We start from the raw sequence: 19,089 nt of genomic DNA on the forward strand, positions 1-19,089 counted from the left end.
TGTCATTTTTGTTATTTTTTGTCATTTTTGTCATTTTTTTCGTTTTTGTCATTTTTGTCATTTTTGTCATTTTTGTCATTTTTGTCATTTTTGTCATTTTTGTCATTTTTGTCATTTTTGTCATTTTTGTCATTTTTGTCATTTTTGTCATTTTTGTCATTTTTGTCATTTTTGTCATTTTTGTCATTTTTGTCATTTTTGTCATTTTTGTCATTTTTGTCATTTTTGTCATTTTTGTCATTTTTGTCATTTTTGTCATTTTTGTCATTTTTGTCATTTTTGTCATTTTTGTCATTTTTGACAATTTTGACAATTTTGTCATTTTTGTCATTTTTGTCATTTTTGTCATTTTTGTCATTTTTGTCATTTTTGTCATTTTTGTCATTTTTGTCATTTTTGTCATTTTTGTCATTTTTGTCAGTATTGTCATTTTTGTCATTTTTGTCATTTTTGTCATTTTTGTCATTTTTGTCATTTTTGTCATTTTTGTCATTTTTGTCATTTTTGTCATTTTTGTCATTTTTGTCATTTTTGTCATTTTTGTCATTTTTGTCATTTTTGTCATTTTTGTCATTTTTGTCATTTTTGTCATTTTTGTCATTTTTGTCATTTTTGTCATTTTTGTCATTTTTGTCATTTTTGTCATTTTTGTCATTTTTGTCATTTTTGTGATTTTTGTCATTTTTGTCATTTTTGTCATTTTTGTCATTTTTGTCATTTTTGTCATTTTTGTCATTTTTGTCATTTTTGTCATTTTTGTCATTTTTGTCATTTTTGTCATTTTTGTCATTTTTGTCATTTTTGTCATTTTTGTCATTTTTGTCATTTTTGTCATTTTTGTCATTTTTGACATTTTTGTTATATTTGTTATATTTGTCATTTTTGAAATTTTTGTAATTTTTGTCATTTTTGTCCTTTTGTCATTTTTTTCAGTTTTGAAATTTTTGTAATTTTTGTCATTCTTGTAACTTTTTTTACTGTTTCATTCTAGGGATGGAATATACTTTTTTTAAGATTTTAAGATCGTAATTTCCACCGAAAGTTTCCAAAAAGCCACCAGTTTTTATTAAAAGTTTGTTCGCTGTAAGTCAAAAGATATGTCCTTGTTCAAGTAACGAGGGTTCTCATCAATTTAAGAAGTGTCACTCCTGACCAACATTGTGTTCTAAAACTGCTTTAAAGCGCATTGATTTTTAAACTGCAATTCGTTTAAATATTCAAATGTAAGTACATTAAATTTATAGGTCATCTAGTTGATTCGTATAGCTCGATCAGAAGTAGATAAGCTTTCCAAATTTTATCTGAGCAATAAAAACAAACCCCCAGGAGGATTAATTGTTTGGAGATTACAAACGAGCCGATGGATGTTAATTTTGATAACAAGCCACGAATAGGTTATTGGCGGTCTTTGAAAGACCTAATCGAAGCGATATGGTGGATTCAGTTTGAGTGAGTCCGCGACCACGTTAAGATGTGTGGTTCCAATCGGAAGAAGCGTGAAGCTAACGCGTAGGTGAACATTTTTTAGTAATGTCGAACATTTCTTTTGACTAACTTTAAATTCTAATTTGAAGGGATGAAGCTGTTGAACCAGATTATGACAAGGGGCAATCCATTTCCGTAATTTGGGCGTTCGTCCTTACGGCTGCTGTCGTGGGGCTTTACTTCCTGGTGTATTTGAACTGGGTTAGTTTACCCACCGGTCTTACGACGACCGATGAGCCGTCTAATCCCGGACGGTTTATAGCTCAGCGAGCGCGGGAAAATCTTGCCAATTTGACCAGCAATGGGCCACGTGTTGGAGGAAGTCCTACCAATGAGATTTTGACCGTTAACTTTTTACGATCGACTATCGAAGACATTATTCGTGAGGCTAATCCAGTTCATCGAATTGAGGTCGAAGTTCAACAGCAGGATGGTCATATGTTCTTCAACTATCTTAACTATCCGATGACATCCACCTACCAGGGTGTTCAAAATGTGCTTGTAAAGCTGACTCCGGCCACTGGTCCGGAACCGGAAAACTATCTCATGTTGGGGTCCCACTTTGACAGTGTCCCACAAAGCCCAGGCGCAGGAGATGACGGAACGATGACTGTTGTTATTCTGGAGATCTTAAGGCAGCTTTCGCTGGACAGCACACCCTATCGGCATGGTATCGTTTTTGTGCTGAACGGGTTCGAAGAAAATGGACTGCAGGGTGCTCACGCCTTCATGGCGTACCATCGCTGGTGGAATCGGGTTCGGGCCTTCATCAACATGGACGTGGCAGCCAACGGAGGCCGGGAGATTATGTTCCAAGCTGGTCCCAAGTTTTCCTTTTTGATGGAGGTTTGTTCTTCGCTTTTTTTTAAGGTGAGATCTTAATTTTCTTGAACAGTATTACAGAGACCACGTGAAGTACCCCTTCTGCACGGCCATCGCGGAAGAACTTTTCCAGGCTAATCTGGTACCATCGGAAACGGATTTTTACATCTACAGTAGAGTGGGTGGCAAACCGGGAATGGACTTCGCGCACGCTACTTGGGGTTACCTGTACCATACGCAGTACGACGCCCTGGACACCATTCCTGCGGAAACCCTTCAACATACCGGTGACAATGTGCTTGGCTTAGCCCGTGCCCTAGCAAACGCTCCAGAATTGGCCAACATCGACCAGCACGAGGGAACGAAGGCAGTTTTCTACGATTTCCTCAACTGGTTCCTGGTCTACTATCCGGATTGGGTGGCGATCATCATCAACATCGTGGTGGCCGCTCTGGGATTGGGTCTGATGTTCGGTTCGTTTGCCGTCATGGCCAATAAGACAGGCGTCAGCTACGGTCGGATGGTGGTTCAGTTTCTGATCAGTCTCGGAGTACTTATTCTGTCCGTTGGCGTTGGAATTGGATTCTCGATCTTGATGGGCGTAATCCTGAATGCTGCCGGTGGTTCGATGTCATGGTTTACGGAGAGCTGGCTCGTTTTCGGGCTGTACATGTGCCCTTATCTGATTTGTAGCATTCTGGGGCCGTTGCTGTTGATAAGGCTGTATAAAATTGTGAGTATTGACTAATTGGTTTATTAGGTACTAATTCTGGGGGATTAAATCAAATCAAAGTTTTCAGTACCTATTTTAAGATATGCCAAGTACCTCGTACGATTTTCAAAATAGATTACAAAGTAGGGTGATCCACGAAGTTGCGAAAGCACCAAAAGCACCAAAATTGAACCAAGTGACCGACTCTCCAAAAATTATGTTGAATTCAATTGAGCACGAGTTAAGTACTTACGCATATCTCTTGACCAATAAGCATTATTCAAAACGACGACGGTAGGTTCAGCAGGTTCGAAAAACAAACTGCAGAATACCTTCTATACAATCATTTTCCATCGGAAAGCGTGTATACCAACTACTGGTTGCAGTGGGCACTTCCCTGCAAAAAAAGGTGGTCCAAAATAATCAAAATGTTTCGGACGGAATCAATATTTCAAGATCTGTTTCTTAGTCTGTCTGAAAAACCTCGCCGAGTTTTAGCTCTTTTTGGGTAACGAGCGACCCTCTTCGCTTCTACTTGATTGGCTGCGATTTGCGAACACCTATTTTGCAGGACAGTTGTTCGGCATTCTTGCAACATGTCCTGCCCAGCGTATCCGTCCAGCCTTCACTACTTTCTGGATACTGGGTTTGCCGTAGAGTCGCGCGAGCTCGTGGTTCATCCTTCGCCTCCACACTCCGTTCTCCTGTACGCCGCCAAAGATGGTTCTTAACACTCGTCGCTCGAATACTCCGAGTGTGCGCAGGTCCTCCTCGAGCAATATCCATGTCTGGTGCCCGTAGAGAACAACCGCTCTAATGAGCGTCATGTACAGGTTACACTTCGTGCGAGGACTAAGTTTTCTCATCCGCGGTTGCTTGTGGAGTCCATAGTAGGTACGACTTCCGCTGATAATTCTCCGCCGGATCACACGGTTGGTGTCATTGTCTGCGGTCACCAGTGAGCCGAGATAGACAAAGTCTTCGACTACCTCCAGCTCGTCGCCCTCGATCGTGACCTTCTTATTACTGGACAAGCAGATTCGGTCGGCGGGCAGTTTACGGTAGATCGTTTTTATCGCCGCAGATGATCTGCCGACTATATCTGTTCGAGGGGTAACAACCAAAAAAATTCCTCGGGTGGACAGATGAGGTCGTTGACTTTGTTGTAGCTACCTTTTGTTATCCGGGTTCGCAGAGTGGTCATCAGCCAACAATAGAGTTCACATTTTACAATTTTGTTGATTGCACCTCACAAATTTATTAACAACCGTTTTATGAAACAAAAACTACGTAAATCAATTTTTATTCTTACTATAACTAACAATTTGAATTTAAATTTAATATGCTACACGAATTCTAAGTTAGTATAAAACTGGAGTGGCCGTTTGCCTTCTTCGTACAACGACATGCACCGGAGATTCGAATCCAACTGTCGAATACCGCCGAAATCTGCCGAATCGATACTGCTAACGCGAATGGTGAACTCTCCGGAGTTCCATCTGCGATTGTCAGAGAATCTTCGCCGTCATTATCACCCGTCCTTATCGGTGATTATACTGGATGATGATGGATGGTGATGCACTCGCTGAGAATGGGTGACAAAACACTAGACCGATAGGCGAGGGAGATCATGGTCCGGATCAACTGCTCAACAAATCTGTTGTACTTGAACGCTATCACACTCATCCAGCGGTGGATATTGTTTTTATAGTGTGAGAATTCCATGGACCAAATTCAACGCAGCTATGCTAGATGATCTCCTGGACATTGTCGGGGTTTGGTATTTTGATTCGGGTTCATTTGTGGTACGATCGTTGAGTTGGATGGGTTTCATCCATCGTCGCCTTGATCAGTTCAGTCAGCTTTCTCCTGGAAAAGCTTCTCGTCCATGATTTTCCATACCTCGTCACAGTCGATCGTTTCGTAAGCGAATTTGAAGCCGATGAATTGATGGTGCGTAGGGACTTTGGAGCATTTGCCGTTATGTGAAGATCTGGTCCGTTGTAGACCGTCCCTCCATGAAGCCGGCCTGATGACTTCCTACGAATCTGTTAGGTTTGGCGTTAGGCGGTGGAGTAGGATTCGGAACAGCACTTTGTAGGCGGCATTTAGGACAGTGATCGCTCGGTAGTTCTCACAGTCCAGTTTGTAGATGGGGCATATTACCTCCTCCTTCAACTCCTCCGGTAGATGTTTTGTGTCCCAGATCAGAATCATCAACTAGTGTAGGCAATAGGCCAACTTTTCCAGGCCCATTTTGATGAGTTCAGCTGCGATGCCATCCTTCCTAGCCGACTTGTTGCTCTTCAGCTGGCGAAAGACTTCATTAACTTCCTCTACGTTGTTGGCTACGTCGGCGATGTACCTTCCCCCACCACCGTCTTGATCTCCTGTATGTGCGCCGTTCAGGTGTTCATCCAAGTGCTGCTTCCACCTTTTGATCATCTCTCAATTGATCGTCAGGATGCCCCCGTCCTTATCCCGGCACATTTCGGCTTGCGGCCCGAAGTTTTTGAGCTCCTCGAGCTCAATTCGGACTCGCTGCCTCTTCCGCTGTCGGTGATTTTCCACATTTCGAAGGGTACCTCTTTGCACTACTGCCGCCTGCGTGGCGCTCTCTTTGTCCATCACCCTCCTACACTCTGCGTCGAACCAATCGTTCCGTCGAGTTCGTTCCGAATGCCCGATGACGTTGTCCGCAAAGCTTTTGATGACTGTCTTGATAGTATGCCAACAGGCCTCGAGAGAGGCTTCGTCAAGCTCGCCCTCTGCCGGCCGGGCTGCTTCGAGCGATTGCGAGTACATATTCTGATTCGACCTCAGGTTGCTACAGTCGTGCGATATCATGGTCTATCACCAGATCACCAGATAATGGTCTGAATCGATGTTAGCGCCTCGACAGGATCTGACGTCGATGATGTCCGAGAATTGCTATTAGTCTGAGGCCGTTTTCGTTGGTCAGCTGGTGCCCACTAAACCTTCCAATTGTCGGTTTGAAGTCCTCTTCCTGGCCGACCTGGGCGTTAAAATCCCCGATGACGATCTTGAAAACAGGTTTTCGGTAGCGGTAGTATTCAAGCTCCAGCTACGCAAAGAATTCGTCATTGTCGTCACCGGTACTTCCGAGGTAAAGGCTGTGCACGTTGATGATGCTGATGTTGAAGAGCCTTGATTCTCAACCGGCACATTCGTTACTCGAGTGGCCATTACCCGATCACGCGCTTCTTCCATATCACTATAAAAGCTGTTACAAGCTCGTGTGTGTTGCCGCAGCTCTGGTAGATGGCACGGCCATCTGGGTACGTTCGTACCGTGGAGCCCTTCCAGCATACCTCCTGCAGCGCTACGATGTCGAATTTGCATCTCTTCAATTCGTTGGTGAGCACGTGAGAGCTGCCCACGAAATTGAGAGATCGATAGTTCCATGTTCCAAGTTTCCAATCGCTAGTTCCTTTTCGTCGCGTGGGTCTTCGCCGATTCCCATCAGAAAGTCCTTTTTCATTGTTCGTTGCTAGATGTTTTTGTGTGGTTACGGGTTTGCAAGGCCCGGCAGTTAACCCCACTATCTCGCAGGAGGACCGTCGTTATGTTGCTGTTTTGGGTCCCGAATACCAGTAGGACGTTGTTGCACTCTGCACGCCCCCCCTGACATGTAGAACAGACGCATACGGAGCCCCCTCTCTCAGTCTGCATGCGACAAAAGCATCCACCGGAGTTGGGTACCCGATCTCCGCTAAGGTTGCTAGCACCCCAAATAGCAGCACGGGGAGGTAGAGAATCGGAGTTGTAAGACAAAAGGTGTGTTTGGGTTTTTCTGTAGTCTGTCCTCGACAGGACTCAACTGCAAAGGCATTTTTATTTAAAATTGAGGTATAACAAAAACAAATTCGGTTACTTACAAAAAGTTCCCTTTCTTAACTCGTCTGTACTCGAGTGCTACGTTCCGGCGTTCCGGATACAGATTGCCTAGCGTCTGATAAGATGTTTAGATTAACAAATATTCCAATTCTATATAAAAAAAACTTACATGGAAACGGGGCAACTTGAGCTGAATCACAGTGTAATTGGCCCTAGAAACCGGAATGTTCAACGAGAACGCTCTTCGTCAACCTCGAGCGACAAATCGCTAGATTTTGGAAAACCTTTCAATTAGTATTGAAGGCGATTATATAAAAGGCTTAAACTTACTTGGAGATATCAGAAACCTAATATTATCCACTACAAATTCGCGAAAAGCTAAAGCACTTGGAACTTAGTAAACGTTTGCAAAACACGTTGCGACGAGATCCAGAAATACAATAAAATCCGTTATTTTTCATCTGACGTTTACCGCTTTTTTCTACACGCTCAAACTGGAAACCCAATCTGTGGGCTATAATCCCACGCAACACCCCCGCCCGTAACACCTAACGCTAGTAGGTTTTACCTGTCACATCTAGATCTAACAGTGCTACCTTGGCAACTCCTCGCTGTAATATACCTGAGCTAGTTTCTACGTCTACTCTCCTAACTTGCCCATCAGATCCTGGATAAGTTCGGCTTACACGCCCTCGTAACCATCCGTTCCTCACGGTCTCGTCCACGATTACAACAAGGTCTCCTTCCTGCAATGGTCGAACATCATGGTACTATTTGGTCCGCCTTGCTATTGTTGGTAGATAGCCCTCGATCCAGCGTTTCCAAAATTGATTTAAAATTTCTTCCATCGTTCTCCAATTAGCTTTCAGGTTACTCGTCGAACCAATTTCCACCTTCGGTGCACAGGAACCACTCGATGTCATAAGCAGGAAACAATTAGGAGTAAGTACAGGATCATTCGGAGAGTCCAGTGGCACAAATGTAAGAGGATGCGAATTGACGATGATCTCGACCTCAGCCAGAAACGTTAAGAGTTCTTCGTCGTCTAATCGATTCCGTGGTGCAACTACCTTAAAGACATCCTTCACTGAACGGACTTTTCTTTCCCACACCCCACCCATGTGGGGGGTGGAAGGCGGGTTGAAGTGCCACTCGGTTTCTGCGTTGGTGAACGTTCTGGCGGCCTCCTTATTGATGGCTTTCATCTGCGTTGCGAGCTCGTTGGCAGCACCTCGAAAATTCGTGCCATTGTCGCTAAAGATATGCTGTGGCGGTCCTCTCTTGGCGACGAAGCGACGAATGGCTCGGATGCACGATTCGGTTGACAATGAGTGAGCGACTTCTAAATGGATGGCGCGTACTGTCAAGCACGTGAACAGACACACCCAACGTTTGACATTACTACGACCACGCTTGACTACTAAGGGTCCGAAGTAATCGACCCCGGTGAACGTAAAAGGCCGTACATATGGACGAATTCGGGGGTGAGGTAGCGGGGCCATTTTTGGTACAGCTGGCTTGGCCCGATAAACTCTGCACCACATACATTTTCTGACCACGGATTTCACAAGAGTACGAAGGTTTTGCACATAGAACTTTTGTTGTATTTCATTCAGGACCGTTTGTGAATTGGCATGTCCGAAGCGTTGATGATACTTCATCAGAAGTAGCTCCGTAACATGGTGGCTCTTCGGCAAAATTATCGGATTACGAAAGTTGTACGGATAGTAGAGCGCGTCCGAACCAATTCTGCTTTCGGCTCTCAAAATACCTTCTGGGTCTAGGATCGGGTTGAGTTTTAAAATAGGACTTGATCTCAACAATCGTTTGCGCTTCTCAAAAGGAAGATACATGTTCTTTCGCAAAATCATAAGTTCATCGCCGAATTCTTGTTCTTGAACCATTTTCCACAAGGAAACCTCAGCTGACTCGAAATCCTTTTGCTCGAGCGATACAGATAGTATGGTACTCTCAGTTCTATTTTTGGTTCGACAGCGATGGTAAAAATGAAACAAATAGGCTATGTGCTTGACGAGCTTGTCGAATTGTGAGAAGGTAGTGTATGGGATAAGGGGTTGATCTATTTCTCGATGCACACATACCTTCTTAACCTCTTCGGTTGGTTCCGGCAGATTCAACTTACGTGACGGCCATTCGGATTCTGGTAGGTATAAAAATTCGGGCCCTTTGAACCACTGGTTGTCCGGATCGAGATTGGGACCACTGCCCCACTTTGTCGCAGCATCCGCAACGTTCAGCTTTGACGCTATCCAGCGCCACTCGTCGACTTGAGTTTTCGATAAGATTTCACCAACTCTGAATCCTACATACTGCCGGTACTTTCGTGGGTCGGCATGAAGCCACGAAATCACTACGGATGAATCGGTCCAAAAATATCGCTTGCATATCTTCAACCGGTGACTGTCTACAATGGACTCCATTAGTCGCGCTCCAATGACTGCACCATTCAACTCGTTCCGAGGAATCGACTGTGGTCGAAGTGAGGTAACTTTCGCCTTCGAAGCTACTAGACAGCATCTCGGTGATCCTCGATCGACGATTCTAAAAAATGCCACACAAGCGTAAGCTGTCTCGCTTGCATCTGTGAAGATGTGCAGTTGCAGAGAATCATAGCTAATAGGATCGTAGTTCGGGAAATAACATCTTGGAATCGTCACCTTCGCTAAGTCGGGAAGCACTCCTATCCAGCGCTTCCAGTTTTCGAAATCCGTCAACCGGATAGACTCGTCCCAATTCACACCTGACCTCCATATATCTTGCATGAGGATTTTTCCGTGGATGGTGAAGGCTGCGATTATTCCCAGGGGGTCGAAAAGGCTCATTACCACCTGAAGAACTTGACGTTTGGTGGGAATGATGTGTCCGGTTAGCAGTGTCTGAAGATCATCACGAAATACATTTTCAAATACGAAGACGTCTGGGCTTGGCCGCCAAACCATCCCAAGAACTCGATCCGTTGCTGTCATTCTATCCACAGAAAAACGTTTCGTGGAGTTTTCGCTTTCGTTGCTGATCTCTCGAAGAACTTCGATGGAATTCGATTGCCACGTCGGGATTTGGAAGCCAGCTGCACCGTTTATTGTGACCACTCCTTGCGCAATTTCGACAGCTTCTCTCGCTGAATCTCTGCTATCGAGAAAGTCGTCGACATACGTGCCTTCTACGATGGCGGCTGCTGCTTCTGGATAACGGTCACGATGTTCGGAGGCGTTCAGATTCTTCGCATATTGAGCGGAACAGGGAGAACACGTCGCTCCAAACGTGGCCACATCCATAATGTAGACATCAGGAGGTGCTTTCGGATCGGTACGCCACAAAAAACGTTGGAATTGCTTGTCTTCACCACGAATCAAAATCTGGTGAAACATCTGGCGGATGTCACCTGCAATTGCGTACTGCCTCTCACGAAATCGGCAAAGAACATTCAGCAAGGGCGTCAGGAGGTCAGGCCCCTTGAGGAGCATTGAATTGAGTGATGTTCCATTCACTGACGCAGCGGCGTCCCAGACGACCCTGACTTTGCCAGGCTTTCTGGGGTTCTGGACGACACCAATGGGCAAGTACCACACCTTGTTCGGATCCCGTTCTCGGAGTTCATTTTCGGTTGCCTTATGTGCGTAGCCAAGTTTCTGGTATTCTTCGATCTGTTGATTCACGTTTTCCTTCAATGCTGGATCTCTTGAAAGACGTCTCTCCAGGCATTGTAAGCGACGTTCGGCCATCGAGTAACTGAGTGGGAAACTCACATCGTCGAATTTCCAGAGGAGACCAGTTTCGTATTTCCCGGACGGAGTGCGCTTTGTAGTTTCTTGCAAGACTCTTCGGGCACGTTGATCTTCGCTGGTTTCTGGCGGAGCATGTTCGGCAATGCCCATACTTTCGGCTGCTAGATACTCTCTGACAAGATCGTGTAATTCGTCGTCTTTGCTGCACTTGCAGGTGTGGACCATGGTTCGGGCGAGATTATTCGTAGCACTCTGTCCACCGAAAATAACCCAGCCTAATCTCGTCTTGGTTGCCACGGGTTCACCGGCACTTCTCTCTCTTCTTTTCAGCGTTAACTTCAGTCTTGCATGGTCGACTCCAATCAATATTTTGGGAGTAACATCGGTATAGCTGCAAATCGGTAAACCACGAAGATGGGGGAAATCTTTTGCCAATTGGTCGTAGTTCAACGACTGCTTCGGTAATCCCAAATCTGAAACGGTGCGCACATTCGTCAGGGCATGTCTTTCTTCACTTTTCGGCTTGGATATCGTCAGCTGCACGACACGAGAAGAATCTTCATTCCGTGATACGCTACCTGTCCACTCTATGCATAGAGGTCTTTCTACTCCGTCTAGGCCCAGTTCATCGGCGACTTTGCTTTCGATGAGAGTCAAGTCGGACCCATCATCGAGAAATGCGTGGACCAATAAAGACTTGCCGTTCCCATGTAGCATAACCGGTATGATTTTGAAAAGCGTGGAATTTTGTTTGTGTCGATGTGTTGTTACAATTCCGGATGCACCATACGAGGTGGATGGCGATGGCTTACAATGGAGCAACATATGGTGCATTTCCTGACAACCGTCCACACCGCAGGGTTGTCTCGTTCGACACGGCCACTTGCCGTGTGGTGCCAAGCATCGTCGACACAGCTGTTTCTCCTGCACTACTTTCAGACGATCGTCCAACGAAGATTTCTTGAATCTCTCGCAGTCGCGGACCCTGTGGCCCTTCCTATCGCACACTAAACAGGGTCTGGGATCTCCTTTCTGCTTCGGCAAAGTGTTCTCCGTTTTCGAGAAAACCTCCTGATGAGTATTGAGAAAGCCTGTTTCTTTTTCTTTGCGGGTTCCTCTTCGAATTTGACCATCCATTGCGAGGTCAGCTGGTGGAGTGACTTTGCATGCAGCTGTTCTGAGCGATGACACATAATTGCAGAAATCCCTTAGCGACGGCTCCGGAACGTTTTCTAGGAGTTTTCCCCACTCAAGGCGTAAACTTGGAGGCAATTTAAACACCAGTTCGGAAAGGAGCTCCGGATTAGTCAGGTGGGACTGTAAACGAGCGGCTTCAATGTACGTCACCAAATTCCTCACTTCACGTCCGAAACTAACGAGAGTTTCCAATTTGTTTGCATTTGGCAGACTGCCACGGCGAATTTTAGACAGCATACAATGTATCAATTGATCGGGTCGGCCACACTCTTCCCTGAGGGTAGCAATAATTTCTGGAACCGCTGATGGAATTGTGAGCAGGTTCAGAACTTTTTCTCTCGCACTTCCAACCAGGCACTTTTGAAGGCGAACCAGGTTCTCGTCTGGTTGAATTCCGCACATGGCCGTGGTCGATTCGAAAGTGCTAAGGAACACCGGCCATTCTAATGGATCACCCGAAAATCTGGGTAAATCCCGGGATACGACGTGCCTTGCTGCGAGTTGCTGGGCATTGAGCAGTACAGGCTGCTGCTGAACGAGTTGATTGTTGAACAGAGGTGGAGAATTTGGAGGGGGGTCATTTTCTCGACACCACGAACTTCCGGAAACATCTACCAGCTCTGATAGTTCTGCATAAGAAGATATCGGCTGGGGACTTTGATTCACTGTCATACTGAATGGATGCGAAGAATGACGCTGAACATCAGAATTTGGCCAACAATTCCGGGAAAAACTAGACTCCCTTGTGCCCAGTGCTGCTGGGGGAAGTTTAGCGTAACCTATGCTGCCTTTCTTGTTAGTTGCTGTCTGTGGTCGCCTTCCTTGGACTATTCGTGAATCTTCCGGTAAACAATATTCCTCCTCTATCGCTGGCAGCTGTAAGATTTTCGGCACCGCACCAGTATGTACCGGCGCCGCTACAGGAGTGGATGAAGCCAACAGGTTTTCATTACCGATGTCCTGACTTTGGATCCACTTTTCGGTCAGCTGCTCACGTGACTCGAAACTACGTTCGCTTCCCGCTTGAGATCCCTCGCGCAGCAATTCCAATTCCAGTTGGTGCTTTTCCGCCAGAAAGTAGCGATCCTTTTCTGCCTTTTCTTTCCTCAATCTATCTTCCAACTGCTTTTGCTCCTCCAGCTGTTGTAATCGGAGCCTGGCCAGCGAAGATGTTGAATGCTTTGAGGAAGTGGATCGCATTGTGTGGAACGAAGAAGTATTCGTTTTCCTGGATTTTCCGGCACATTGGGCACAACGGAACGATTTGTCGGCAATAGAGGCATTGACTCCGGCGCAATTATAATGCCACCACTGGGAGCACTCGTCACATGCCACCATATCCTGGATTTCATCCGGCTGCGTGCATCCTACGCAATTATGCTGGGATGATATTTGCAGGTTATGTTGATTGGAATCCGTAGCACTCATTCCGCAGGTTATTTTTGAAGCTTGTTTGGGTTTTTCTGTAGTCTGTCCTCGACAGGACTCAACTGCAAAGGCATTTTTATTTAAAATTGAGGTATAACAAAAACAAATTCGGTTACTTACAAATAGTTCCCTTTCTTAACTCGTCTGTACTCGAGTGCTACGTTCCGGCGTTCCGGATACAGATTGCCTAGCGTCTGATAAGATGTTTAGATTAACAAATATTCCAATTCTATATAAAAAAAACTTACATGGAAACGGGGCAACTTGAGCTGAATCACAGTGTAATTGGCCCTAGAAACCGGAATGTTCAACGAGAACGCTCTTCGTCAACCTCGAGCGACAAATCGCTAGATTTTGGAAAACCTTTCAATTAGTATTGAAGGCGATTATATAAAAGGCTTAAACTTACTTGGAGATATCAGAAACCTAATATTATCCACTACAAATTCGCGAAAAGCTAAAGCACTTGGAACTTAGTAAACGTTTGCAAAACACGTTGCGACGAGATCCAGAAATACAATAAAATCCGTTATTTTTCATCTGACGTTTACCGCTTTTTTCTACACGCTCAAACTGGAAACCCAATCTGTGGGCTATAATCCCACGCAACAAGGTGATTTGACCCGAACTGCCCGAAGGTTGGGTGTATGGATCTCAAGTTGCACATTGTCTACCGCCAACCGATCGACAACATACATATCTCAAACAACTTATTGCCCAAACAAGAAGCAATAGATTTCCGTATTTAAAACATAGGCATCAAACTTGCTGTTTTCTTGTGTGATTTATCTGCTATTAAATTCAAATAAAACTTTAAGCTCGCTTGTTTGGCAAAATGCAAGCTAAATAAACCTAATTTCATAGTTTAGAAGCATTACTATCAAATTATCTTTTTATCATCACACGAATGCCACGAAGATGGTAAAGTGTCACTAATAAAACTTAATAATAAAATCTTTTTATTCATTTATTTACAGGACGACATCGGCCTACAGCCACGAGTCATGCTGTTCCTATTTGCTCAACAATTCATATTCATCGTCCTGCTGATCACCCTCACAGCCATGTCAATCCGATCGGCGTACATTTTCACCATCGTGGTGATATTCTTCAACGCCAGCACCATCGTCAACATGATCTTCCGGTTCCGAAACTTCTACTGGATCTACTCGCACCTGATCGGACAAATCATCCCGGTTGCCTATTTCAGCTCCTTCTCGTTGACCGTGTTCAGCACCTTCATCCCGATGCAAAACCGAGGAAGCGCCGAATCGAACCCGGAATTCCTGATCGCCCTGTTTGCGATCGTGGTCGCACTGATGCTCACCAGCTTCCTTACGCCCCTGGTGGCCATGATGCGGCAACCCTTCGTCTATTTCTCGGTTGTGGTTGCGTTCTGGATTGTTAGCATCATCGTTTCCGTTACACCGATCGGATTCCCGTATCGCGCCGAGACCTCACCTCAACGTTATTACGTTTTTGTAAGTTTTTTTTTGTCTTAAATTTCAGTGGAAAATTTCTAATTTCGATCTAATGTATTCACACAGCACATTGAGCGAAACTTCTACGAATACGGTGGTGAACTGCGCAAGCAGGACAGCCACATCTACATACACCCTCAGGATGTTCACTCTCCGGGATACATCATGGACGTCGTTCCAGAGATGTCTCGTGCTACCCTGCTCGGAGACGAATGCGAACGGGAGCTGTACTGTGGAATTCCCTACTATCAGAGCAGCTTCCATTCCCGGCGTCGAGTGGCCTGGTGGCTGCCAGCCGGTAGACCGCACTTCCCAGCTCCAGTTCGATTTGAAGCAAAAGAAATCGAAGAACAGAGTCCCACACGAACCCGGTTTACGTTCTCCGTCGAAGGACCCAGTCATCAGGGCTTCTACGTTTCGCCAATCCGTCCGAATCGGCTAGTCGAGTGGAGTTTCTCGGACCAAATTCCACGCAGTGGATATCCGTGGCGGGGACAGGATGTGCATTTCATCAACTACGTCCAGGGAATCGATCATACGCCGTACGAGTTTTGGGTCACGATCGAACATCCGGAAAATAGGCCAATCGATGAGCCGAGTTTCCATCTGAACATAGTCGCTCAGTACAATCACCACGAGCAGTATCGAACGGCGGAGTTCCAGCAGTTTATCGATAACTTCCCAGACTTTGCACACGCTGTGGCCTATCCGAGTTATCTGGAAAGTCACCTTTTCTAAAGTTTTGAACGTGGGATTTGATGAAATACGGGAAACTGTTTTATTCGAGTAATAAAAATACACTATCTAAAGCTGTTTTGTCTTTCCTGAATTCTGTGTAAAATAATAGGCTAAGGAAGTTCTTTCAATTTTCATAAGTCTTTTTTCGGAGTTATTTTTGCAAAAAATCGCCAAATTGTGTCAAATTATTCGTCAACATTCTCATTTACTGAATAAAATGATTTTCGCCGTTGATTGATTGAAAAGTACGGACACCACTTTTTTACATTTTTCTTGTCATGGTCTTCGAAAAATCAAATGTATGTGCAATATCGGTGGTCAAGAAATAGGGGGCTTAAATCGTTCCTAAGTTAACTCTAAGGTGCCGCTCAACGATCTTCAATTTTTCATGGCAATATAATCATTTGTTCAAACGGAGCTTCAAAATCGACATTCATTTTCATGCATCGATTGCTCTACAAATCATTATGAATGAGGTCTTAACTGGATCGATTGACTGTGCACCGAACTGGGGATTGTCGTGGAATTCTTCGACAATGTAGCAACTGAACGCTCGTGACCTGACTAAAGAGATTGTACTGCTCGATCAAAGACAACAAGACATGCAGAATAAACTCGACGACCTCAACTGGAAGATATGCAGACATGCAGAGCAAGTCAACGGCCTTACTCAATGATCCAAGGCAGCAGTTGTCAAAGGTCATTTCGGAAAGACCAAGTTGATGTAGATCAACGCAGGAATTCCTTCTAGTTTCATAGTAGCTGGGCAATAAGATGAAAAGGAGAAATACTTCCAGTATCTTGGAAGTCAAATAAAGCCTGATGGTGGTTCCAAGACAGACATCGAAACCGGGATTCGGTGCTCACGACAGATATCTCTATGAACGAAAAACCGAATCTTCATTTCAAACGTCAATTCGGTAACGTTGTACGGGTGCAGCACTTGGTGCGCGAAAACTAGTATTAGTGAGTCGCTGCCTGTAGAATATCATCCCCGCTTGGTGGCCTGGCAACTGAATCTCAAACGTGGAACTACATCCGGTGTGATCAAACGGCGCTAGAAATCGAGAGTCGAGAGCGTAAGTGGAGATGGATTGTACATGCGTTGCGAAAAGATGAGAGCGATACAGCGAAGGAGATGCAGACCCAAAAACTTTTGGCGGCGAAGCTTAGACGCCGAAATCCAAATTGTCGACAAGAATTTTGACTGGAGCCAAGTGAAAAAGCTTGCTTCGGATCGTCAACACTGGAGGTATTTTACCACGCCAAAGAATCGACGCGGGATCATTAAGTAGGTGTTTCAAATTAGTTATGTAAATGGTCCAGTGCAGTGGTCCCAAAGAGGTTTATAACAATTGAGGCGTTTAGGATCAAAGGGGTAAAATGCCCAAATGATATTTTCGAGAAAACATGCTTCAAAGTTATCTCGATTTTTTCATATTTTGTTCTAATTCGAAAAAGTGTTTAAATTGTAAAAAAAAATCGGAGTTTTGCACCAGATATATGAGGTATTAAAAACCGATTGGTATACTGAGCTCAAAATTGATGACACTTACATCCTTCTGATGCTTAGATTCTCAACTTAGAAATGTTAATGCCCTATATGAAGATAAAATATTCCATAAACCTTGATATTTTTTAGGGTTTGCCACCCTGTATGTATGGGAATGCAATGTATGGGAAAATTTTCATGAACGAATATTGAAAACTGACAATATACACACTGGTAAATTGCCCTAAAAAAACTGTCCTGTGCAAAATTTCCGCTCAAACAGACTTCATTTAGGGGTGTCTAAATGCGCTCAAAGTTTCAATTTTTTATCCTCAAAAACCACCAAAGGGGAGACCAGAGAAAATCGGAAAAATCTAAATTTTAATTTTGATGCCAAATTACTTAAAAATGCGTAAAACGTCAAAATCTGGTGCTATCTCGAAAACAAAACGTGGTCAAAAATTGATTTTTTGAAACTAAGCCGTTTTTCTTCGATTTTTAGTCTCTAATATGTGTTGTAAACCTACTTGGTTGAATAATTCTACTGAATCAAAGCAATCAATTGATGAATGTGTATCATTTTCCTCCCTTAAATAATCCGAGTAGGTAAGCTACTAAAGGTATCAAAAACCTCCGAATGCTCGGAAGTTGTACCGTTGTCTTTTTTTTGGGTCTACCTACCCTGTTTTGGGAGTTGCTTCATTATTTTCTACCTGGTTTTGGGTATTGTCAAGTAAATCATTGCATTTCTTTTTACCTAAGAATTCGAACAACCAAGTGTGACCTGGTCCGGTGTCTCCGTTTAAGAGATGAACTGATTTTTGATTGAAAATTTCAGCAACATCCAATTTAAGCGAATTGCTATTCAAAGACCGAATCAGCGAAGCATTTTCCTGATCGATAGAGTGACCAGATTCACACATGTGTTATGCTACTGCAGATCTAGGATACTGTGAAGGAAGGATTTTCTCCTTTGAGTCAGATCTAGCTATATCTATAGCCATGCGTTCCTCGAATCTATTTATCAAACACAACAAACCTTTAGGTTTGTCCAATTCTTATCACAGTCGGAACAACTGATTTTGTACCCACCAGATCTATGAAGGAGAACTACTGGACTCTAGTCGATACTTAGATGGATTTCAGTTGATTATTTGAACTAGTTAACACTACCCGATCAGAAGGGAAAAACAAAATTATATCAAAATGAGATATTTTTATACTTATTTTTTTCTATCTAAATGAGTCATAATTCAGTACTAGTAGGATGTTGAAATATCTCAAATTATATCAAAAAATCTATACGATCATAGCAAAATTATATCAGTTTTTGATATGCTCCTATCAAGATTATATCTCGTTCAGATAGCATAGTTTGATATTGGGCAGAGCAAATCATATCATAATTATAAATTATCAAGATATGAATGCTTCGAGAAAATTTTCTAGTGGAATGCCAATAAACTACATAATATGCTAAAATCATGCTCCATTTTTGGTTTCCTAAAAATTGGATTCAAATTAATGCAGCTGTTGAGCGAAACTCTTTAATGCACGGTTTGGGCCGTTGACTTCGATGTCCGTGTTTCATAAAAAGTTGCACGTATATCAAAATATGAAATAATCATTTTATTTTAGGACAATCCGATAAAAAATCTTTATCATTGAAAATGAGCTTTGAAGCAATCCGATCCATAAGACCAGGAAAATTCACGCCGTACTTCATCGAAAAGATACGCTATATATTGACTACTTTATTAAGACGTTGCTTTTCCATCACCTTTGTATGGGTCCCCTCACATTGCTCGATAGTAGGCAATGAGAGGGCAGATTCCCTTGCAAAGGTGGGTGCGATGGAAGGCAACATTTACCAGCGTGAAATCGTATTCAACGAATTCTACTTCTTGGCACGGAGAAACTCTCTTATCAACTGGCAGCGCAGATGGGACGAGGATGACAAGGGTCGGTGGCTTCACTCGATTATCCCAAAGGTAAGCCTTAAACCCTGGTTTAATAGATTGAACCTGAGTCGGGATTTTATTCGTATATTTTCCCGTCTCATGTCCAATCATTCTTCCTTGAATGCGGTACTCTATCGTATAAATATTGCTGGCAGCAATTTATGCGGTT

At 43.9% G+C, this 19,089-nt stretch overlaps 1 protein-coding gene across 1 annotated transcript; it reads left to right on the top strand.

Moving 5' to 3' along the window:
* The first annotated feature begins 1,415 nt into the window (after window positions 1–1,415).
* LOC129750542 (endoplasmic reticulum metallopeptidase 1-like) lies at window positions 1,416–15,658 on the top strand. Its single transcript, XM_055745504.1, has 5 exons — window positions 1,416–1,509; window positions 1,575–2,331; window positions 2,381–3,040; window positions 14,226–14,729; window positions 14,796–15,658. The coding sequence occupies exons 1-5, from the start codon at window positions 1,472–1,474 to the stop codon at window positions 15,465–15,467; spliced, it is 2,631 nt and encodes an 876-aa protein (XP_055601479.1). The 5' UTR covers window positions 1,416–1,471; the 3' UTR covers window positions 15,468–15,658.
* The last annotated feature ends 3,431 nt before the right edge of the window (window positions 15,659–19,089 follow it).

This window comes from Uranotaenia lowii, chromosome 3 (assembly GCF_029784155.1).
Source record: "Uranotaenia lowii strain MFRU-FL chromosome 3, ASM2978415v1, whole genome shotgun sequence".
NCBI lineage: Eukaryota > Metazoa > Arthropoda > Insecta > Diptera > Culicidae > Uranotaenia > Uranotaenia lowii.